The following is a 24,732-nucleotide window of genomic DNA, read 5'->3' as shown; positions in this document are numbered from 1 at the left end:
GGCTCACAAAAACATTTATGCTATTATAATGTAAGAAGGCTGCAATCCAAGTGTCCAATTACATCCAATTGGAAGTATCAAATCCAATTACATGGAAATTCCACTGAAATCAAGTTAAGAGTATAAATCCAACAACAGATTAGTACTGCAATTCTGGCAAGATGCAGCCTCTCTGGCTACTGCCTGTAACTCTCTATGCCACCTAAATCAGCTTTAGAAAGCATGGGAAGACTATAGCCAGGAGGATGGGATTATTCCCTCCCATTTCTGCCAGATTTCACTGTTCTGCCAGTGGAAGATCAATGCTGGATACTACCGTATGTGTCTTCAGGTGAAAATTAAGAAAATTAGCAAATTTCCTGTGCTGATTAAAAGTTAATTCTGGGAGCTCAAAATTCTCAGAGGGAAAGAGCAGACAGTGTTTGGAATTCAAAATACACATCAGCCAGAAAGCTAATAGAAAAGATATGTGGGATCTGCAACAAAACTTTGATTCCAGCTACCCAGGCTGTTTCTGTGATATTGTGGGCAACCAGCACAGTGCCTTTAAAAACCCTATACGAAAAGATGTAGGTGTGTTTAGAAACACAGGACCTTGCCTTATACAAAACCAAAAAACTCTGCTCCATCTATTGTAAATTCTAATTGTCTGCAGCTCTCTTGAATGTCAGAGAGGATTCTTTCCTAGTTCTACCTGGACAATCTCAGTCTCCCCTGATGGTCTCCCAATTAAAAACGAATTGGACCCAACTCTGATTAGTTTCCAAAATCAGTAGGAACATGTATGTTCAGAGTAGTAAAGATATGTTATTTTTACTGGAAATGGCCAACTCTTTAAAGACAAAGCAACCCTGTAAAATACAAAAGCAACAGCATTTTTCTCTGTATCCCATAAGACACAGTAGATGATTTAAATAAATAAAAACAAGTATATACTGTTCATCTCTATACCTTATATAACTTTAGAATTACTTTGATACACTCATGCACAAATCTGGTCTGCCTTTGTAGACTTCCACCATAGAGTGCAACAAGTTCCTCATTGAAGTTGACACTAAAGACATCAAAATGATACTTGTAGTCAATATCTTCTGCCTTTCTGAGAGCTATTGACCCAAGGGAGCGTGCTAGGGGAAAAAACAACCAATTATTAATAGTAAGTGGTTAAAATTCCTGAGACTGATGTTAGGGCAAATCCCTAGAATTTGATCTTGGGAGGAAAAAATTCACAAGTGTATCATTAAAACAGATGTAGCACAAAGGGCACTATAGTTTGGTTCCCCAAAACTCCAGGCTACAAAAATCAATGCCCAATGTGCAATATCTATTATTTCAGATAGCTATTTTTGCAAGGAAGTATTTGAAAAGAAATGGCATTTACAACTTGAATGCTAAACAAGATAAAGTATAGAAAAAGTGTTCACCTGAAGACTGTTCTTGGTTTCATATGAAGTTTCTCAGACATCATGTTTTATAAATCAACATTTTTATCCAAAGTCTTTTGGCCCCACAAGTAAGGTATTTAAATAAATTAAATATAAACAGGATGTTGTGAAATTTAATAAATGTTTACAATACACATTTCCTTGATTCTACAAGACTAGTCTAAGAAAATATTCCATATGTAGCATACTGAAATCCAGCTTTGTTTCTCTAAATTGCACTGGGACAGGACAGGACAATTCAGATGGAATTTTGTTCTAAATGTATTTACAAGTTGAGTCCCCCTTATCTGGAATGCTTGGGACTAGAAATGTTTTGGATTTCAGATTTTTCTGGATTTTGGAATACCTGCATTTGGATATACAGTTGGCCCTCCATATCCACAAATTCTTTATGAATGGATTCAAGCATCCACAGCTTGAAAATATTCAAAAAATATATAAATTCCAAAAAGCAAACCTTTTTTTTGCCACTTTATATCAGGGACCATTTTATTATGCCATTGTATTTATGAACATCCACGGATTTTGGTATCCACAGAGTGCCCTGGAACCAAAGCCCAGTGGATACCAAGGGCCCATTGTACATACATATAATATGTCATGGAGATGGAACCCAATTCTAAACACAAAAATTATTTACCAGTAAGTTTCATACACATCTTATACACATAGTCTGAAATTAATTTTATGTAATATATTTAAAATAATTTTGTGCATGAAACAAAGTTTGTGTACACTGAACCATCAGCAAGCAAAGGTGTCACTATGTCAGCCACCCATGAAAAAAGTTTTGGATTTTGCAATATTTTGGAGTTTACAATTCAGGATAAGGGAGTCTCAACCTGTACAAGTTTCCACATGTAGTAATTTCAATAAACCTCTTTGAAGCCTGTGTGTGAAGACTGATATTCATAGCTTTCTATCCGTCTAGAAATCTACAAGTTAATATGTTGGTAAAATAGCGTGTCATTGGCTTACATGGTTTAAGACATACATACACAGTAAGAAAGAAGGAAATCCTACATGTCTACACATGTACTCAAGCCACACATTTATGAGGAATGACCTAGAAGGATTTTTTTAAAAATGCTATTCTGTATTTTCTCCTCACCCTCACAATCTCTGGTTCTCCAGATGTTTTGGACTTCAGCTCCCATAATTCCTGACAATTGGCCATGTTGGCTGGAAATCCTGGGATCTGAGGTCCAAAACAAATGGAGGATCAACAGTTGCAAACCACTGAGCTAGACTGTACAACTTATAGTGTGAAAACATCTGCACAGAATATTAGTAGCCACACAACAATTAAATGTGAACCAAATAGGAAGAAGAATATGCACAACCCCACCAACCCTTCTTTAAGTATCCTACAAAAATCAAAATCCTCCCTGATTTATAAAATAGTATAATACCCATATTGGTATTGCATAAGCTATATCTTACCTTGTTTGTAACTCCCAGCATTGCCAGGAAGAAAAAGGACAGGAATCCCAGTTAACATCAGTTTTCTATTTTCTTCTGCATAAATTCCTTCACCATAGAGATAAAGCTCGTAGGCTGGGTAACGTTTTGATACTTTCTTAGGCAGCCTTATTTTCTGTAATAAAGACAGTTTGTGTGTAATTTTTAAAAGGTAGTCTTTTTTTGTTATGATATACATCTTACATTCAGAAACTACAGCAAGAGGCGAAGTGGCACAGGCAAGTACAACTTTCACTTACTATTATTATTATTATAGTTTATTTCTAAAGTGCTGTAAATGTACACAGCGCTGTACATATAAATGATCAAATCAATAAAAATAAAACCTGCCAATGGTATACAATCTTGCAAGATCTCTGCTCAGAACTGTCTGTGAAAGTACATAAAAGAGGAAAGCTCTTAGTTATCAACCAGTAATAGCAGCCTTTTGCCACTGGAACTGGAAAGGAGAGGAATAGCTCTCCCTTCAGTATGACACAATCAGACATTTTAAAAAAATCTGTACTGTGTGAGTTTATCTATCTTAAGAGTCACAGGAGGCCAAAGCAGGAAAGGAGTAGGGTACCAAGGCAACAGAAAAAGAATTTGTTTACTGGTGTGTGGAGCAGCTGAAGAGCTGGACTGAGGAATAACATGGATGAGAGAAAAATAGAATAAATTATTAGAATATCAAGTGAAAGGCAGTGAAGGACATCAAAGGAGGGAATTGTGTGACCCTAAAGCAGCTTTGAGCAGCCCATGTTAGTGTATACAAAGGTGATGAATGCTAGGCACTGCAGTCCAGCAACAGCTAAAGGGCTACACAATTCTCACCTAGAGAGAGAAAATAGCATCATGAGAACTAAAAAATTTATAATGAAGAGAAGTTATTTTAGTTAATAGGAAAAGTGCTTGCTCCTGGAAGAGATTTGTGGGGCAAGGGTGTGTGTGTGGTCTGCCAAATCCGAAAGATGGACAGGGTAGAGATTCTCAAAATGTGTGGTGAATACGTTTAGGCTCTAATTCACGGGTGATTTCAAATTAAATTAATCCAAGCATAGCAGATCCCATTAGCTAGTCTGAAAAATATTTGCTTTTACATTCAGACTAATGGTTTTATTTGTGTTTCCAGAACAATGTCTCCAAAATCCTTAGTTTCAAGGAATCGTGAGCACCACCAACAACTCAAGTCTATAAGATATATTCATCAAGTTCTAAAGAAACATATTCAGTGATATTCTGCAAATTTATTCCTATCTTAAAATACTTTATCTGCCACTAAATAATATAAACATAGTTGAAATTTTGTGACTAACCATAAAACTGAGAAATCACTACTGTGGCAGTTGTACAACATAGACCCTACAAGCAAAAGAAAATGAGAAAAGTTTTTTTTCCACATTTCACAAATCTGCTAAACTAGGGGTGGGAGTCCTGTGTCCTACCAATGTTGTTTGACTCCAAATGCCACCAGTCCCAGCCAGCATGGCAAATAGTAAGAAATGCCAGGAGCTGTAGTACCAACATTTGATTTGTTACTGGGTTCCTACTCTAGAATTAAGCCAACACGCCATGCTCCTCTAACAGCATATACCAGTTCTGGACATACAAAACTTGGTGCTTAAAAGATGAGGTAAAGTCCACTATTTATATCATCCCTTAATGAGTTTGCCAGCAATTCTGAACAGGTGGAATGAAAAGTGATGTGAGCACGGAGGCTCTTTATTACACCACTGTGCAGTGAATATTTATTTTTTTACATCCAAAAATCTCTGGACGGTGTGCAACAAAATGAAATTTAGTAGCACATTTAAGCTACCAAATGAAGTTTACAATAATTTAAAACAGTAAGAGCAATTTAAACAGGCTAAAATATTCAATTCCCAGCTAGGTGATGAATTCCACTGGGTAACCTTGGGCAAGACACATGCTCTCAGCCTGAGGGGAAGCAATGGCAAACCTCCTCTGAACAAATCTTGCCAAGAAAACCCCATAATAGCTTTGCCTGGGGGGCGCCATAAGTCAGAAACTACTTGAAGGCATGCAACACAAACAAAAGTATATTGAAGAATATGACAAGTTTAAACATGAGAATCCAAATGATAGTGATATTATGGATTGCTGTTGTAGCAAGATAGTAGAACAAGATAACTGGTTACAGCTCAGAGAGTGAGAAGAGAATGGGAAGTTAAAAAGTCTGACTCCTTTGACTCCTCATTCAGTGCCAAGAGATATGAGAAAGTATGGGGAATAAGCCTTTTATGTTTCACTTTACTTAAGGATAAATACTGTACCAAGGGTAGGAAAAGATGTTACGCTGGAAAAACATTTGTTTATTTCTCATCCAAAGATTCTCATCCAAAGAATCTATGTAAAATAGACAAAAGAAATTGAAGTACTATGCTTTTGCATTTTTTGATGGCATATACAGAAGGATGTTCCTAAGTGAGTGGGTATATACAGTCTGATATTTAATTCTTAAATTGATCCAGCATTCATTCTGCCCTGGCCAAGTATATTTGGATGTTCAAATATCACTTTGTTCAAATTTGTTGGTACATGAAGACTAGTCACAGAGATGGTCTACAGAAAAATTTTAAAAAGAAAAAGTACCAATCCAAACAAGGAAAGGTCTTATTTTAAAGAGGCAAAAGTGGGAACTCAAGTCTGAAAACTGATTTAATACTTAGACTAATCCCATCTTAAGTCCATCAACTAACACTGCTTACAGGGAATTATAAGGTTGGGTAACAGCCCAGTTAACCTTTGAAGCATTTCCCCTCTTTTTTTATATTCATAAGTAACACATTTGAAATCAAGCATAGAAACAGCAGAGAAGAAAACTGGGGGGCACTGTGAAACTTAAAAGATTTCTATCCCAAACTGAGCAGGTGGAAACTACCAAAATAGCAATGTTTTGTTTACTTACTGCATTTAATCTTAAATGTGTGTCTTGCAATCTTTGCAGAAATGCTTTTAAGCAGTATCTAAACTAAAAAGAATCAACTAAAAAAAGTAGAAATTATCAGAGAAACACAATGTGTCTGTCTAGGCGAGCTACATGTACAATATTATAACAAGGGTAGGCGATATACTTCTATTTTTAGTAGCAGTGCCACCCCTGCTTGCACACTCTCCCTGTACTTTCTCTTTAAATAAAGGTGTGAATCCTGGGTTTTTTTTAAGTTCCACTGCATTCCCAAAATACAATTCAGCCAAAATGCAGTAATACACTGCCCATCCCCAATCTGGTTTAAATTGAAAATGTATGGAGGGTATCATTAGATCCCAAGATGCAGTGGCAGCAGATTTAAGCAGCAACCCCCAGTGGGTCCAGCATGTCTCTTTCAGTGGATGTTACCCACCCTTGATTTGCAGCTGGAATTATATATAAGAACTCTGGGAGTATAAAAGGTCTTTGCTAGATGTTAAACAGTAAATAGTTCAGGAAGCCTACTCTTCTTGGGAGAGGGTACCCCAGAGGCAAAGTGACACAAATGAAAATGTCCTAAACCTCATCATCTTCCACTGCTTTTTAGATGATCTAGGTATCCTGAGAGAAGCCTAAAATGATGGCAAAATTCAGGCACACTTGTTTGTGTAGGGAGAAGTCCAACAATTTTAGGGGGTCTTAGGCAGTTGAAGGCATTTAAGAAAGACATTCTGCATTAATTATAGCAAGTAATTATAATTAGAATTCCTAATAAAAATTAACAACTATGACAAAGAACCTTAATATCTGCCCCAGTATTAAAAGATATACACTGTGCATCCCTAACTAAAAGATATCTCTGGCAAACAAATATTCAAGTATTCCAATAATGGAAGGAGACCTTATTTCCACTTTAAATCCTCTCAGGAGCTCTTAGCCCTTATAACTGATCTCTCCAGGCCAACTAACACAATACTCAATAAATAAAAGAGTATACTGAATTTAAAAAAAATACTGGTAGTGCTCCAAACACAATCATTTTGCTTGGTCATGTATTCAGATTTGAAATGTCGACACATACTTACATATTCATACAAGTGTCTCCCTAACAGCAAATAAAATCCCTGAAGGGCAACATAGATCATATTTGTTTTAGAAAATGTTGGCTGGTCTTTTATGTGGGAATTTTTGTACATCGGTGTTCCAAAATGTCATTTTACCTAATTTTTTAAAATTAAAGTTATGTTTTTATTTTAGCTAACACTGGCATTTCTCTGATGTAGCCTTTATTGTCAAAAGAAGAAGGAAATGAAAAGGGAAACAACAACAACAAAGAAAAGAAGAGTCATTAGACTAGGCATTAGACTAGGCATGCAGAGACATCAATCTCACTGTGGTTTTACCTTTTTTTAAAATCAGTATAATGGCCTTCTACTGGGTTTTAAATGGAGGAGGAACTCTCAAGATCTCTATTGTCAAGCCATTCCTAATCAGTGTTATGGGATCATGAATATGCTTTCTTGGTTAAGAGTCTTGGTTTAGATCTACTCCAGTGATTTCTTTGTAAGAAACCTCAGAACTGGCCAGGGGTCCCTCAACAAGGCTGCATTCTACCATCTGCCCACCTCTGGATTAGATAACCTGCAGTGACCTTCCAATCCCATCCTGAGCCATAGAAGCCATGCCAGATATAACTCCTGGTGGCTAAAAACACTTATGTAATTGTTAACTCTGTGGAAAAAATAACACTTTCCCCACATGAACCTACCCAGGAAATTACTTTGCTAGTCCATCTTCCACGTCCTTAGCAACAGGATTGTACAATGGACCAGCATCAGCAACATGGTCTTCTTAGTTGCAACTTTTATTCACACACACACACACGTGTGTGTCCCCTTTGCTGTTTGCTTTCTGATGAGCATCAAATACCATTTAATTTCAGTGGACATTATTTAAGCAGGTTATCTAATGCTTCTATGAATCAAGCATATGTGGCCTTCCTTTTTTGTCTTAATGTCTAATAGTGGGTCCCTGGTATCCGCTGGTGTTTGGTTCATGGATACTAAAATCTGTGGATACTCAAGTCCCATTAAATACAGTGGCCTAGTAAAATGATGTCCCTTACAAAAACGCACAAGTCAATAATTGCTTTTAGGAATTTATATATTTTTCTAATATTTTCACACTGTGGATGTTTGAATCCATGGATTAAGACTCTGTGGCTATGGAGGGCAGACTGTATGACGTAAGATAGGGTGGGACTGGATTGAGAAATGCTAAGGAAAAGAGAGCTTCAAAAGGTTAAATTTTGAAGCCACAAGCATAAAATCCCATCCTCCCCACTCCCATGTGTGTGTATGAAGAAATTTTAGTCTTGGTTCAGAGCTATTTTGATCAGTTTGGTAATGCAAAGTACAGTTTACCATAGCAAGCTGCAGGAAAAGCAAGTCAGACAATATTGTAAAGAAGCACCATGTAAGAAAAATGCCAGGGGATAGGGGTGCTGGACCCAATATGGGCTGGTCAAAATCAGCCCATTTCAGTTTGTGAGGTGGTCAAGTTTGCTGCATGGCTCTAATACTGACATGGGCATCTCATCCTTCAGGTGCAGCCAAGCCTGGTGATGACATGGGAATTGCTATCATGCAACTTCACTTTATACATAATCATGTAATATGTGTAAAATGCTGCCCATGCCACACTTTAAAAGAATGTAGACACTGACGGTTGGTTATTTAAGCATTTTAATATATAATCATGCTAAGGTGGCTTTTTTTTTTGGGGGGGTGTTGGTCAAGCCTTTTAGCTTTCGTATATTTTTAAGTGGTTTTATACAGTTGTTAGATTGTAAATGTTTTATGTTTTTATTGTAATGTTTTTTACCCATGAGCTGCCTTGGATCCCTTCTGGGTGAGAGGCAGCATACAAAATAAATGGAGGATACTGGGAGGTGGCAAGTCAGTAACAATTAGAGGCTCATACAACTGACATCCCTAACATACAGCATCCACACAAGATCTGAAGTATATGGTACATGCTTCATTTCCACACTTCTGTTTAAAGAATACAGTGATGCCTTAAAATGTATTCTGGCATAAGCTTTCAGGAGTCCATTTCATCAGTAAGTATACGAATGGCAGAAACATTACACATGAATATAAAGAGTGCATCTCAAAATCAAATGAAACTGAAGCAACAAAACTGGTCTTCAGGTTTCTGCATGCAAGAATGCTTACCAGGGAAATTGCATTATAGCAACTTAATTAAGCTGCATGAAATTTTTTAGAAAGAAAGACAGTGTTCTCTAACTCTGAATTACATCTGCAGGATTTTCTGAAGAAATCACGATCTGATTGACAATGCTTGGAGAGGAATGTTGTTACATCATGTTCAATTTATCGATGGTACCCTACAGATTTTTCCCCTCTTTATATATATGAGCAAAGCTGCTGTCCCCTGGCATTTTCTTTTGCTCTTCTCCTCCAGCATTATCCTCCCAAAACTTTACAACAGTAGGTAAAGAAACTTTGAAACCACTGTTTTCATGCCCTCTAAATATCTTCTATGTCTTCTAAATATCTCCCACTCAACAAGTTCCTGGCTATTTAATCCTAACTGCAACTAGATTTTTTAACAAGGAAGCTTTACAATTAACTGACAGACTTGTGAGGAGGACGTGTTGCACGGAAGGATGAAAGAAACACCTGAAGTACACAAGTGTCTTCTACGTTCTAAAAGCAGATGTTTGCTGTGTTGAGGCTTCCTACAGAAATGGGAACAATATTTAGATTTGCACTTTCAATTTGCAGCAAAGCCTACTTCTACAAAGCTGACACTTCCACGCACCCACTAGTCACAAAACCTAGCTGAAGAGCCTTAATCTAATGCAGATTTCAACACCCACATTACAACTCATCAGGTGCAGAAGACTGTGTGGGTGTCCTTTCTCAAGTCTTTTAATTTTTAGTTTTTCACAATGCTGATGTTGGTTCCTGTTTCCTAATCAAGTAGAGGTGAACTAGCAGCCTCAGCTGAAGCTAGAATGCACATCCCTCTCCTACTCATACAATTTAGGTTGTATCAAAGTCTGTACCCTCTGCCCTAAGACATGTCATCCCTCCCTCCCTCCCTCTCTCTCTCTCTCTCTGTGTATGTGTGTGTGTAGGCTACAGTTCTACACCTACAGATACCTATATCACACTGAGTGGCAGAATTCAAAGATATAGCCGTGTTAGTCTGTAAAATCGATACGCAGAGAATGAACAAATAAACAGAGAGAACTTGTAGCACCTTTAAGACTAACCAAAATAAAGAAATTGGCAGCATAAGCTTTCGTAGACTTCAGCTCCTGCTGCAATAAACCAGTTAGTCTTGATGGTGCTGCTAAACTTCCCACATGCACACAGGCATGCCTATACACACAAGCACAGAACTTTCCTTTTTACACTGTTTCCACCATCAGCTTCTGAAGGGGAAAAAATGGATCAGCAGAAGCTCACAAGAAGAAAGAATATGAGGAAAATGATAAAATATTAGAAGTACATCTTGCAATGCAGCTTGGGATCATAGGTGATTTGTCCTGGTCTTTAAAAGACTGGATGCCTTTGCATTTGATCAGGCTAGCTGAATCAACACCAGACAGAGCCTCTTATACCTGAAAATAACTGTGGAGAACCCTGGAAAAAGCAAAAGACAGGAACAATATCCTCTCCTGGGAAAAAGAAGACTTCATACCAGCAAAGAAATAACTCCTCTGATGCTCCTGTAATTGAGATTATTTACTTAAAGACCACATAAAATAGGATTAAGTTAAACCTTAACACCAATATCCCGCTCACAATCAAACAAGTAACTGAGCAGCAAATTCAGTGGTCAGTGTCTAGTGACACATATGCCAAGCTTTAAGGCAGCCTGGAAAACATGTCATTTGGAGATTCTGCATCCTGTCCATAGCTAGGAGAGAGCAACAACGTACTACAGACCATTATTTCTCCACATCTTAAACAGATGACCCTCAGGACAGGTGCTTAATCTTGAATCTTGCATTCCCACTCAAACTAGGCTCTAGGCAAACAAGGGAGATCAACACACATGTGTATGTGTATGTGCACTTATCTGGGTCTACCTATATATGATGAAGCAGGCTTACTGTTCAAGTCCTAGCAAATTGAATGGAACCTACTGCCAGGTAGGAGTTGTCAGGATCAACCAATTCAGACCACATTTCAAAAACCTCCTTACTCAGAAGTAAGTCCCTCTGAGTTCAAAAGGACTTATTTCCTGCAAGTGTGTCTAGTCCTTCAGCCTTGATCTCCCTTTTTAGACCGCAATCCTATTCACACCAATCTTCAGCCTTGATCTCCCTTTTTAGACCGCAATCCTATTCACACCAATCAAGCTGCACACACATCACAAAGCAGCTTCTGAGCAGACGTGCTTTGGATTGTAAGAGAACTGAAGAAACGGGAGTGAAAGATGGGAGGAACAATGTTGAGGTCATTAGAGTGGGGTAAAAAAAAGTGGTATTTGTGCAGCGCATATGTACCACATGGACATGAAAGCTCTTGGTGCTCCTTCCACACAAATATGATGTGACCAGGGACAAAAGAGGGCAGGGCACCTTTGATGGTGGCACTGATGAAAAAGAGGGTGCTGAGTAGGGAGGATTTACAGTGGGGCCAGCACAAAGCAGGTTGGCTGGGCATTTCCCCCTTGATGCTACAAAGCCATTTGTGGCCCAGGCGCCTCATCTTCTTTACCAGTTATCAATATGAGGAGACAGAGTGGTATGTGGTCCAGAGGAAATGGCAGCCACTCCGTGGTGTGTGGGAAAGATAAGTGGGTGGCATCAGGAGAGGGGGTCTTCTTTGAAGTCCCCCATACCAATGCAAGCACCCTCCCTTCTGACAGGAGAACACACACCACACATATATACAAATGTGCCCCACACATCTCCAGCGGCGTCACTAGGGTTGCCGTTATTCGGTGTGGTAACTCAAGATGTCCCGCACACACCCCATTGACCTCCTCCTATATCACACCATACAGAATCCTTAGTAATGTTTTTATACTTATGTGACTGATACATTTCAATTCCCATATACCACCATATACCATATAAACACTCCCCACACATATATACAACTACATATCCCACACTTACAGAAACATATTCCACACATCTCTCTCTCACACACATAGACACTCCCACACACATATACAAGTGCATATCCCACACATACAGAAACACTCCCCACACATATATACAACTACATATCCCATACACACAAAAATACCCCCCAAACGTATATACAACTACATATCCCAGATACAGAAACACACCCCACACATATATACAACTACATATCCCGCAGATACAGAAACACCATCCACACATATATGTGAGCCGCCTTGGGTCCCACTTTGGGAGAAAGGCAGGATAAAAATAAATAAATAAATAAATAAATAAATAAATATTCCAGATACAGAAATATTCTCCACACATATATGTAAGAAAAAAACTCCACATATACGCAAACACACTCCACACATAAACATATCCTACACATATATACAACACACACACCTAACACACATGCCTCATACAGACACATATATATAGCACACACACCTAACACACATGCCTCATACACACATATATACAACACACACACCTCACACAGACATAGAAACACTCCCCACATATATACAACACACACACCTAACACACATCACTCACACACATATACAGTATACAACAAACACATCTAACACTTCACACACACCACACATACACAGAAACACTCCCCACACATATATACAACACACACACGCCTCACACACACATAGAAACACTCCCCCCACACAACTAACGAAGCACCCATATACCTCACACACACATATATATATATATATATACAACCAAACCACCAACCCACCAACTCACAGGAACACACCCCCCACGCCCAGACCCCCAAAGAGAGGGAGACACAGAGAGAGAGAGCCGCTCTGTCCAGGGGCTGCTGCTGCTGCTGCTGCTGCTGCTGCTGCTGCTCCTTCTCACCAGATACTCTGGGTGCTCGAACATGTAGGTCATGCTGCATCGGTTCTCCTCGTACTGGACCAGCACCTCCCGGGCGCCCAGCAGCACCAGCGCCACCAGAGCGCCATAAAGCACTCCCGCCGCCGCCTGGCCCATGGCTGCCCCTCTCTCTGTCTCAGCCCTGGCTCCACATCCACTCCCTCCCTGGCTGGTTCATTGGGCTGCCCTGCCTTGTGGGGAGGAGCTGGGGAAGGGGAAGGCAAAGAGGCGGGAATAAGGAGAGAGGGAGTGTGGGGCCTGGCGCCATCTTAGGGAGGTCGGAAGGGAAGGGAGGGAGGGAGGCGCCATTTTAGGAGGGGGGAGAGGAAGTGGTAGGCTCCGGGCGCCATCTTGGGAGCGGAAGTGGGCATCCCCCTCTTTGCCCAGAAGGACCCATGCTGGGTCCCAAGGAAACATCTTCCTGGAATTGCAAATGGGCACTCAATTTCCTTGGCTTTGGAAATCTAACAGTGACCCCCCCCCCATGGTCCCAAAAAATAAAAGACAAATAAAAAGGGTGTGTGTCAGCCTGCACATTTATAGAATGATATTTATAGATATTTATAGAACCATAGAGTCGGAAGAGACCGCAAGGGCCCTGATCCAGTCCAACCCCATTCTGCCATGCAGGAACTCTCAATCAAAGCATCCCCTGTGACAGATGGCCATCCAGACTCTGCTTAAAGACAGCCTCCAAGGAAGGAGACTCCACTACACTCCCAGGGAGTTTGTTACTCTCAGGAAATTCCTCCTAATATTGAGGTGGAATCTCTTTTGCTGCAGCTTGCATCCATTGTTCTGTGTTCTAGTCTCTGGAGCAGCAGAAAACAAGCTTGCTCCATCCTCAATGTGACATCCCTTCAAATATTTAAACAGGGCTATCATATCACATCTTAACCTTCCCTTCTCCAGGCTAAACATCCCCAGCTCCCTAAGTCGTTCCTCATAGGGCTTCATGGGTTCCATACCTCTCACCATTTTTGTCGCCCTCCTTTGGAAACCTCCCTGAAGTAGATAAATGATTGTATGTACCCTGTTTTCCCCTCAAAACAAGACATACCCATAAAATAAGACGAAGCAGGATTTCTAAGCATTTGCACAATACTTTCTTTTATCATTAGCATATATATATATATATATATATATATATATATATATATAACATTTCATCACTGTTTTGTTTAACATACATATCTTAGATATTTGAAACAAACATAAACTTGGATTCCAGTCTCCTCCTTATCAAATACACAACTAACATAATCATTTAGATGACTTCCAACATAAATTTTCCAGAGAGGTGGTCCTAACTTACATATTCTTTCCACACTCCAGTTATTTGTATCTGCCATTACCTCCTTTTGTCATAGATTGGAGCCAATGATTCTAAAGGAAGTGGAGCCACAAGAAATTCAGGATGGAAATAATGTGTTTGGAGAGTTATGACGATGTTCCAGAAGAAGATAACTATATTTGAATAAATGTAGATTGTTGTGCCATACTTAATAAAAACAAGATACTCCCTGAAAATAAGCCATGGTGTGTCTTCTTGAGGAAAAATAAATATAAGACTGTGTCTTATTTTGGGGGAAACATGGTATATCTTGAGCTTACAAAAATGAACTTTTACAGTTGCTATTTGGGGTCAGGCTAGAGAGCTGCATGAGACCCTAAACAAGTATAATAATAATAATAATAATAATAATTGTTGTTATTATTATTTTCTTCTCTGACTATCCTTCGTCAGACTCGTGTGGTGTTCTGCATTTGGGACATAAACGTATACTGTGATAATACTCCCTGTTCTATAAACATCTCCTCTGTTCTAATAACATTTCTTGTTCTATAAACAATAAGCTAGGAGTTGCTAAATCTTGTGAAATTAGGAGGAAGGAGGGGAGCTGCTTCTTGAATATGTGAAACCTTATTTAAAAAAAACTTCAGTATCTGGGACTCGAGGCTCAGCTCGGCAGCTTTTTGGAAAGTAATTTCCGTGCTGAACCCTATGGCATTACTTTTGCAATAAAGGAACTTTTTTTCCTGACTTCGAAGGTCTCCAGTCCCTGATTTCTGCTACACTACCATCTGAACTAAGACCAGAAACAGAAAACACTGGCTTATGACTAACATCTTCAATTTCTTTCTCCTGTTTGCCTGATGAAGAATCCAGTGTGACCTCAAAAGCTTGCAACATGTAATGGTGCATTTTGGTTGTCCCAATAAAGGTGTCATCGCTTGGATGTTATAGGATTTGCTATATGCCAGCACTGCTATTTCTAGATGTTTTTTGGGAGAGCAGGCTTCTGAGGGAGGGAGACAGAGAGAAAGAATATTCTGCCATGTTAGGAACGTTGGGAGTGCCATAAAGGGCAGGGCACCTCCGCCACTTTGGCGGGTGTTAAAGTACCTTGGGCCAAGTCATACTCTCTCAGCCTCAGGGGAAGGCAATGGCAAACCTCTGAACAAATCCTGCCAAGAAGACCCCAGGATAGGGTCGGCTGAGGGTCTCCATAAGTCGGAAATAACTTGGCAGCCCATCTGGTGCCATCCATCCTTGGAGAGAGGGAAGCAGGCCCAGCTCCATCTAGATTAAGAAGCAGAGCCCTCCCTCCAGTCCATTTGCCTTGGTTCAGGCCTCAGAGGGAGAGAAGAACTGCTGGACCTGAACCCCTTCCCCACCACCATTCCCTTCTCCTTTTTGTGTCATGTCTTTTTAGATTGTAAGCCTGAGGGCAGGGAACCACATAACAATAATTATAAGCCACTCTGAGAGCCTTTATGGCTGAAGGGTGGGGTATAAATACTGTAAATAAATAAAATAATTAATAAACAAAGTACAATAACTCTTTTATGGGCCCAACCAAAATGCACAAAATACATGTTGCAAGCTTTCAAGCTACACTGGCTTCTTCCTCAGGCAAAGGCGTGCCAATGGAACCTGAAAAGCTTGCAACAAAGCACAAGTATTTTGTGCATTTTGGTTGGACCCATAAAGGTACCACTGTTTTATGGATGTTATGGTACCTTGCTGTATGGCCAACACAGCTACCCCGGAAAGCTTGCTCGTGTTTGCTATAGTACCTTGGGCCAAGTCACATTCTCGCAGCCTCAGGGGAAGGCAATGGCAAACCTCCTCGGAACAAATCCTGACAAGAAAAACCCAGGATGGGGTCACCTAAAATTGCCATAAATTTGAAATGACTTGAAGGCCACAATAACAACTACAGCAACCAAGAACAATAACATACAACAACATAGAACATAGAACAATAAGTTTTTATGACGCTGGTGGGTTTTAACTATCCTTTTAAGTTTTGTATATTTTTATGTGGTTTTATATTGTGTGTAGAGTTTATTGTTTCAAATTATACTAAGATTAAAAAAAAGGTCTGTGAGCTGCCTTGGGTTCCAACAGGGAGAAAGGCAGCATATTAAATAAATAAATATCCCAAATTCACAAAACAGTGATTCCTATATGGGGCCAACCAAAATGCACAAAATACACATTGCACGCTTTCAAGCTACACTGGCTTTTAACTCAGGCAAAGGTGCTCCAATGTATCCCTGAAAGCTTGCATCATGCAGTCTGTGCATTTTAGTTGTCCCCATAAAGGTATCACTGTTTTGTGGTTTTGGGGTGTTATGGTACTTTTCTGTATAGCCAACACAGCTACCACAGATAGGTTCTTTGGTGTTTTGTAGTCAGATGATCTCAGCCTCAGGGGAAGGCAGTGGCAATCCTCCTCTGAACAAATCCTGTGATGAAAACCCCATTATAGTAGGGTTGCTGTAAGTCAGAAATAACTTGAAGGCACACAACACGCACAATGGCAAAACCCCTCCAAAGAAACTTGCCAAGAAAACCCCATGGCCTTAGGGTTAAATTGAAGCCACACAACAACAAACAGTAAAGCACAATAGCCTCCCAAATCCACAAAACAGAGATACATTTATGGGGCCAACCAAAATGCACAAAATTCATGTTGCAAGCTTTCAAGCTCCACTGGCTTCTTCCTTAGAGAAAGATGCCACAGTGGAGCCTCAAAAGCTTGCATCATGTATCTTTTGCATTTTAGTTGATCCAATAAAGATATCGCTGTTTTTGTGGATTTGGGGTGTTATTGTAGTTTGTTGTAGGGCCAATACAGCTACCCCGGAATATGTTCTTCGGTGCATTGTCTCAGGGGAAAGCAATGGCAAACCTCCTCTTAACACATCTTGCCAAGAAACCCCCATGATAGGGTTGCCCTAAGTCAAAAACAACTTGAAAGCACACAACAGACATGGTTTGTAAATGTGCTTCTGCTCCCATAATGCTGGCAGATACAGCCCATTAGGACCAGTCATAACATTCCTTTAAATGTATGTAGATACATCAGAAGCAAGAAATCAGGAAGGGGGGGCAATTGGTAGAAACATTTTGAAATGTGTACAAAGGAAAAGACGGAGGAAATTGGAAAGAAGCTGAATTGGATCAGACACCTGTGTTGGTAAGCTGACTTTTTCACAAATGGAGTCCTAAATACTGAGGCAAGTTGGGATATGAGATAAAGTGCTAAAATACATTAACAAATTAAAAATTAATAGGACAATCTCCACCTAAAAGTTCTTAAACAGATTGAGTCTCCCTTATCTGTATTTCAGAAATATTCCAAAAACAGAAACCATTTTCAAAGGGGGATGAGATAGTGAAACCTTTGATTCCTGATGGCACACAAACACTGTTACCTGCACAATATTATTAAAGTATTGTATAAAAGTACTTTCAGGGTATGTGTGTAAGGTTTATATGAAACATAAATGAATTTAGTGTTTAGACTTTGGTCCCATCTCAAAGTTATCTCATTATGTACATATATGCAAATTTAGGTATTCCAAAATCTGAAACCCAAAACACTTCTAGTCTCGGGCATTTTGGATAAGGGAGACTCAGCCTGTAATCTCAAATGTGAAACTCATGTTCTTCCAGTAAAGAAGTATATATTTCTACCCATTAGCTTCTGTGCTAAAGAAGTGGAAATTCAATATAACTCCAGCCTAGCATTTTGTTTCTAGAAGTGGCCAGATTGCCAAAGTCCACTTTGATTCTGGCTATTGACAGACTTGCCTTTCATGTTGTTGATGATGCTGTGCCTTCAATTCGTTTCGGAGTTATGACTCTAAGGCGAACCTATTATAGGGTTTTATGATGAGGAAGTAAATTAGGAATGGGCAGCTACAGCTTTTCACATGTTATCGGATACAGCCAATGGTAACATGCCCAATGGTGAGGGACCAGAAGACTGTAGTCCAAAAATATCCATGTTGTTGCCCTTCCCTGTGATAGAGGCCCCAATGCAGGCATGATAATCACACAGCTCCCCCAGATGTTGTTGAACCACACACAACTCCCATCATTCCTCATCACTGGCTATGCTGGGTTTCGTAGTCCAAGAACATCTGGAGGCTACATGAGTACCACCCTTTTCCTAGTAGTTGATGTCAGTGCATAGTGAAACCAATTTGGTTTTACTCTGAACTTCAAAGGTACAGCACCCAGTCCCCAAAATAATATAGTGACCTTGGACAGCTCCATTACAGTGTAAAGCAAAGTCATGCCCCATTAATATCGAAAATTACCATCTGCACTAGGGAGGTGCTGGATAGAGAGCAAAATTAAGATGTAACTAAAGAAAGGATGAATAAAGTCAGTGGGTCAGGAAATCCAAGCTGCTAAATTCTGTGTTGGTATCTATGTGTTTATCCACATTTCCTCACAATTTGGTGAGTAGCTTGTAAGAATTTTTTAAAACTTATATTAAAATATGTGTACTGTATATGAATTGCAATAGTTCCATTCTCAAGACTTGTTTACAGAATTGCCTATTCTTAAATAAGAATGCTGTAACTAATTTACTTACATAGTTGGGGTTGAAGTTATTTGATGTGTGTGCAAAAAAAAAAAAAAAAAAAAAAAGGCCCTCAAATACTGAAGCCTTGCCACATATTTTGAGGAAAATTCAGTTGTGAAATACTATACTGGAGCAAAGTATCACCTGTAGACAGAATATCCAGGGTGAGGGTTTTTTCCTGCCAATGACAGCCTTTTTGTTCCATTGGAAGGCCCTCTTCTTCTCTTCCGACACTTTCATTCTAAAATGCCAGTTAAGGCAATGAAAGGCCAGCAGCCACCTAGTTCAACATCCTTCCATGGTGAAAGGTATCCATCTAAATGACTTCTGAAGATTGTCCATCCCATCTCTGTTGAAAACTTCCTAAATTGGAAACACCAAGACCGTCAAAGACAATCAATTTCATTAATAGGTATTCAGCTGACAGGATGAGGCGACCTGAAAATGTAGGACACATCCTACCAATGTAGGACTCCATATAAATCCACACCCTCTCATGGAAATGGATTCACATATTTTAAGAGATATACTTTTGACAATAGAGCGAGCTTACTCTCCCCTTCTCCAGAAACTGTGACACTGGGATTTAGACTTCAAACACTTGAAAACCTATTCCACCTGACCATCACAAGGAACTTCCTAATGGAAAGAGATCTTGCCCAACAGAAGATGTTTTCTTTGAGACTGGCAGAGCCTCCTTCTTTCCAGGCGATTTCAGGGATCCTGGCTTCCCATCCACCAGGACAGTTTTCACTCAGGCTCATGACATGACAACTCCGGGTTCCTTTGGAAGGCCCTTGCCTTCTCTTCCAACACTTTCATTCTAAAATGCCAGTTAGGCAATGAAAAAATCTTAGAAGTGGAAAAGAGGCCAACAGCCACCTACTGTAGTTCAACAGCCTTCCAGGGAGAAATATATCCACCTGAATGATTCAGGAAGATTCTCCATCCCACCTCCGTTGAAAGATTTCCAAAAGCGGAAAAAACCAGCATGGTAGAAGACAACTGAGTTCATTAAGAAATAGGTCTTCAGTTGATAGGATGGCACAACCTGAAAATGTAGGACATGTCCTACAAATGTAGGACACCATATAAATCCACACCAGCTCCAGGGTTAGGTTTAGGTGTTAGGCTTTAGGGTTAGCGTTACAGTAAGGGTTAGGATTAAGGATAAGGGTTAGTGTTTAAGATTTAGGGTTGAAAGTTCCCCAAAAACGAAGACACGATTCCCATTGAAGACAATTGATTTCACTAAGAAATACGTCTTGTGCCGATAGGTGAAAATGTTTGGCATGTGGTAGGTGTGTTTCAAATTGAAATTGCTTCTGGTGTGATGGGATTTCCATTGAAGTCAATTGATTTCATTAAGAAAAAGGTCTGCATCTGACATGCTTGGACAACCTGAAAATGTAGGATATGTCCTACAAATGAGGACTCCCTATAAATTCACACCAGGGTTAGGGTTAGGGTTTATGGTAAGTATTAAGTGTTAGGGTTAGGGTTTAACGTTAGGGTTAGGGTTTTCTAACACCAGTATATGTTCAGTCAGCATACATGTTATGTTAGAAGAAATCAAAGAAAAAGAGCAAATACATTGAATGCATGAATTTATTATTTTTCCTAGAAAATTAACCATTGTCAGATTGTATAGTTACACACTTGTTCTGTGTGGAGACTGTTCAGAATGCTTTTCCCATGCTGTTATTTGCAGAATACTATTCCCTCTTGTTCTCAAGTTCCATGTGGATCCAATATATTCCAAACAGCATCATCCCATACAAGAGGCAGGTATCAGCAGGGTTGGAAATTACAGTGAAAAACATCTGGAGGGCCCTACATTGAGGAGTTCCCAAAAGACATTTGGGAGAGGGTCATTTTTGTATCTTCCCCACCATCAGAGAATAAATGAGTGCAGAGGACAGGTATTTTGTTTGATGTCATTTAGCTTCCTTTCTCCATTTGTCCCTTCCCTGCCTGGACATGAATTTTCTCTTTTAGTAAATTCGGCAGTTTAGTTAATTCCTGAGTACATTTTAGCAACACTTTTATGTAAACTGATGTGATAAGCTGGATTAGGCTTTATAGTAATTATTGATATTACTATCATAAATAGAACGAAGTATGGTGTAATAATTTAATAATTTTTTAAAAGTGATCTGTTGCTACTCACTGTGAATGTATCATCCTTGCAAGTGCATAGGAGCAATCCATAAACAATGTCACACTAAGCTGTTACAACTCCGTTATACAACTTTAATTCTTATGGCTGCCTACTATGGAATTATGGGGTTTGTAGTTCAGTGAGGCTTAAGAGCTCTCTGGCTGAGAATTCTAAATGCCCTTTTCTAAACTGCAAATCCCAGGATTCCACAGGAGGCAGGCACAGAGGTTAAAGTGGAATGATAGTGCTATAACTATGTAGTGTGATATTGTTTTATGTCACATAGGTTGTTTTCCCTTGTGCCAGCTCAGAAGACAGGAGTCCATTATATTACAGAGAATGCACTTTTATACACATTGGTAGCTTTTTATCATGTACTTTTAGAAACTGTTCAGTAAGCTTTACTCATGAAATTTACTAGTTGCTGTTTTTATTCTATTATGTGTTTTACAGCATGTGTACATATACAGAAACCTGAAAACAGGCAGAAGTACTAACAAACAGACTCAAGTTTATTTGTACCATTTATTTGTAAAAATATCAATTTGAATGTATTTCAGTATTTATTTGCAGTTAGGATATGCCGTTACAATTAATACAGCATTCAGTAGTTGAAAAAGTTTTTAAACTGTGCTTGAATAAGATTAGGCTGGGGTCCCAAATTAATCTTTCACACCCATTTGTACAATCATCTAACTTAACTTTTAAAAATCATTATAGATCAGTTACATTAAAAAAAATTAGCAACAAACTCACTGAAACCATTCAACAATATTTCATACTGTTTATTACAAACATTTCATACAAAATGTAACACTGGCACCAGATTCATATCACCATGGTTTGTAAAGATATATTGCACATGCTAAAAGCATAAAATATGGAGACAAAACTACAAAACATTAGATATTGGCTTTTAATATGTATATCACTGCATTACAAACACATATAATTGTATTTTATACACACTCAAGATTGTCACCATTTTAAAACACCCTTCCCAATAACACTGACCTAAGGTTTTCTTTGTGTAATAAGAAAGTGTTTGCAGCACTTCAAAAAGTTATGCACAATTTAGCAAGTAGATTTTTTTTAAAAAAGGAAAAACATTCAAATAAGATTTGAAATGAAAATGTATAGGTATTATATTGCTTCAGTATCACTCAAATGAAAGAAGGACATATTCACAATACATACTCAGCATACACAAATATAAAAAGGCACTCTAAAAGTTTCTTAAAAGATGAAACCCAGTTACATCATCAAGTTTCTAAACAGAGTAGACAAAAATGAGTTTAAGCTTTTGTCATACATAATTCATAGTTAAATACAGCAGTTGTTTGCTGCAAGAAGTACCAAAACATAACATGGTGCCCTTTTAGTAGTGATAAACAGAAATCCCCTGAGCTATTTCATCTTACAGTTGAAACAACAGAGATCAGCAAGCAGTAAGTGCCATGCATTACAACCCTGCAGTTGAAGTTCCACGAGAATTAAATAGGAGTTGTCAATGCAGAAATATGAATGTAGAGAGGATGCATGCATTACTACTCATCATCCAGGCCATGCTTCTCTGTCCTAAACACATTTATTTGAAAGCAAGTTCCACTGATATCAGTGAAACAAACAACATTTAACTTCTGACAATGAAAGCTTTAACAAATCAAACCAGACCAAACCTGATACTTACTATAGCTTAAATACAGTACCTTGTCTACTACAAAACAGTATTGCCATTTAGATAAAAGAACAATTAGAGTGTAATCCATACCCCGCTGAAACTGATTGCAAATATCTCATCATTTCTTTTTCATAGTTGGGGATTTCACTTTTCTCTTTTTATATGCAAATAATATACTATAAAAATATTGCAACTGACTAATTTAAAACATTGTCTTTCCAACAGATTTGGGATTAGTGGTGGGGAAGAAATGTATGACACACTATTCAACTCAGTCCTAAACACATGAATGTGGAAGTCTGAGAAGTTTATCACACAGGATGGATCCCATGCAGAAACTGAACTTAAACTGGAAAAAACCCGCAAAAGCAGGTAGATTTTCAGACAATGTTGGGGGTTAACCGAAACAGAAAGAGCACAAAATCTGCAAAAGCAGGTTGATTTTCACACGGTGTAAGGGTTAATGAGCATAAATGCGATATTAACCGAAATGGAAAGCAGACAAAACCCACTCAGAAAATCCCGAAAGTAAAAAGAACAGGCTTTGTCAACTTTCCATTCGGGGTTAATGTCATATTATTGCTTATTAACCCTGATGTTTCTGAAAATCAACCCACTTTTCAGGGTTTTTCCAGATTTTTATATCCTATTTCTGCACAGAATCCATCCCATATGATCAACTCCTAACTATATTCAGCAATGCTTACTTGCATGAAAATGTGCAAAAAGCAATCCCCTAATTACTTCCAACTGATCTGTTGAGGAATGTATTAAGTCACTAGAGGGTAACCAAAATAGAAAATATTACTTTGTGTGACACACAACATTGCAGGAGTGGACATATATGTTCACACCTGAACTTCCCATCAATCTCATCTATGAAGTAAAACAAAATCTAGTAGATGGGATCATCATGATTGTGTAGCTCTCACCAGCAGACAGCATGTGATTTTTCTTCCTTGGTCATTTATGTTCCTTTAATTACCTCTTCTGACACTGCATAGAAACTATTACTTTAACCATTGCAGACGTTCTCAGAAAAGCAAAACATTTAAGATTGTTTTTACTCAAGTTGGATTTTTAAACTTTGTTTTATGAAATACTGTCAATATTTATTTACTTATTTGATGTATATCCTGCCTTTCCTTCAAAATGGGACTTCTTACTCTCCCAGACCAAACATGTTCTCCTGTCTTACATACTGAAGGATCTGATATCTTTCTAGAGACTAGACAAAACAAATTTTAGCATGCATCATCAGTCTAGACAGAAATTATTACATCACATGTTACAGACGCATTCACCTTCTTAAAAGTGCATGTCAAGCACAACTTGCTGCTTGTTTCAGTTTCCAGAACTGTCCTGCCATAACAGTCTCATCTATTGTGTTCCATAAAAGTTGTTGCTCTCACTGCTTGACATGTTTGTGGCTACATCTTGCAGTCAGGGATTCACTGGCGAGCCCAGCATTGTGTTTTATGGTGCCCTATAGCCTGAACCCACTTTGTCAGGACCTTAGTAAAATCCAAGCCCACAATCAGGGGTGGCTTCTGCATAAATGCTGCCCTCTTCTTTAAAACACATATAAGTGGTAACTGGGAACAGATTTTGTTGAAGACAGTGGCAGTTTAAACAAGCATGCATGCAGCCACACTTATTTCCTCACCAAAATAAAAATGTGTAAAACTGCTTCAAGACATTGGGGTTGGATTCAGGCCATTCCTTGAATAGGTCAAGGGCTCTGCTCATAAAAGATGTTTGTATATCATGGGGAGGGGGGGATTGGCACCCCACTACGGGGTTGTTCCCACTAGGTGAAACCCCACGTTCTGAATCGAATCCAAGGAGTGGTGTTCCTATTAGGATCCGATTTAAACCTAGAACGGTTCTAGAGCAACCCGCAATCGTCCCCACTACAAATCGAATCATAGAGCAGGATAAAAATTTAAATCGAATTTTCCTCATTTAACGCGTGTTAAAAAAACACTAGGGTCCGACCTACGTTTTTCCATTGATTCGAGTTAGGAACCGGAGCATTTAAATAGGAACGACAGCCTTTGAATCGTGTTAGATGGATGGG

The 24,732-nt window shown here is 39.0% G+C and overlaps 1 protein-coding gene across 2 annotated transcripts in view; it reads right to left on the bottom strand.

The window, feature by feature from the left end:
* The window catches only part of PGAP1 (post-GPI attachment to proteins inositol deacylase 1), a 53,329-nt gene extending 37,303 nt beyond the window's left edge, over nt 1–16,026 (bottom strand). Inside the window, exons 1-3 of one of the 2 annotated variants that reach the window (XM_089519520.1) lie at nt 16,001–16,026; nt 2,889–3,042; nt 952–1,127 (exon numbers count right to left, since the gene is read on the bottom strand). In XM_089519520.1, the coding sequence (XP_089375646.1) occupies nt 952–1,127; nt 2,889–2,946 (234 nt within the window). In that variant the 5' untranslated portion in view covers nt 2,947–3,042; nt 16,001–16,026. Of the gene's footprint in view, nt 1–951; nt 1,128–2,888; nt 3,043–12,901; nt 13,083–16,000 lie in introns of those variants that run through there. The other variant, XM_089519519.1, reaches the window with a different exon arrangement.
* Nucleotides 16,027–24,732: the final 8,706 nt, after the last annotated feature.

Source organism: Sceloporus occidentalis, unplaced genomic scaffold (assembly GCF_023333645.1).
Source record: "Sceloporus occidentalis isolate IW3139 unplaced genomic scaffold, rSceOcc1.0.p SCAF_4, whole genome shotgun sequence".
NCBI classification, from domain to species: Eukaryota; Metazoa; Chordata; class Lepidosauria; order Squamata; family Phrynosomatidae; genus Sceloporus; species Sceloporus occidentalis.
Note: the sequence above shows the minus strand (reverse complement) of the source record. Positions and strands in the feature narration are given on the sequence as shown.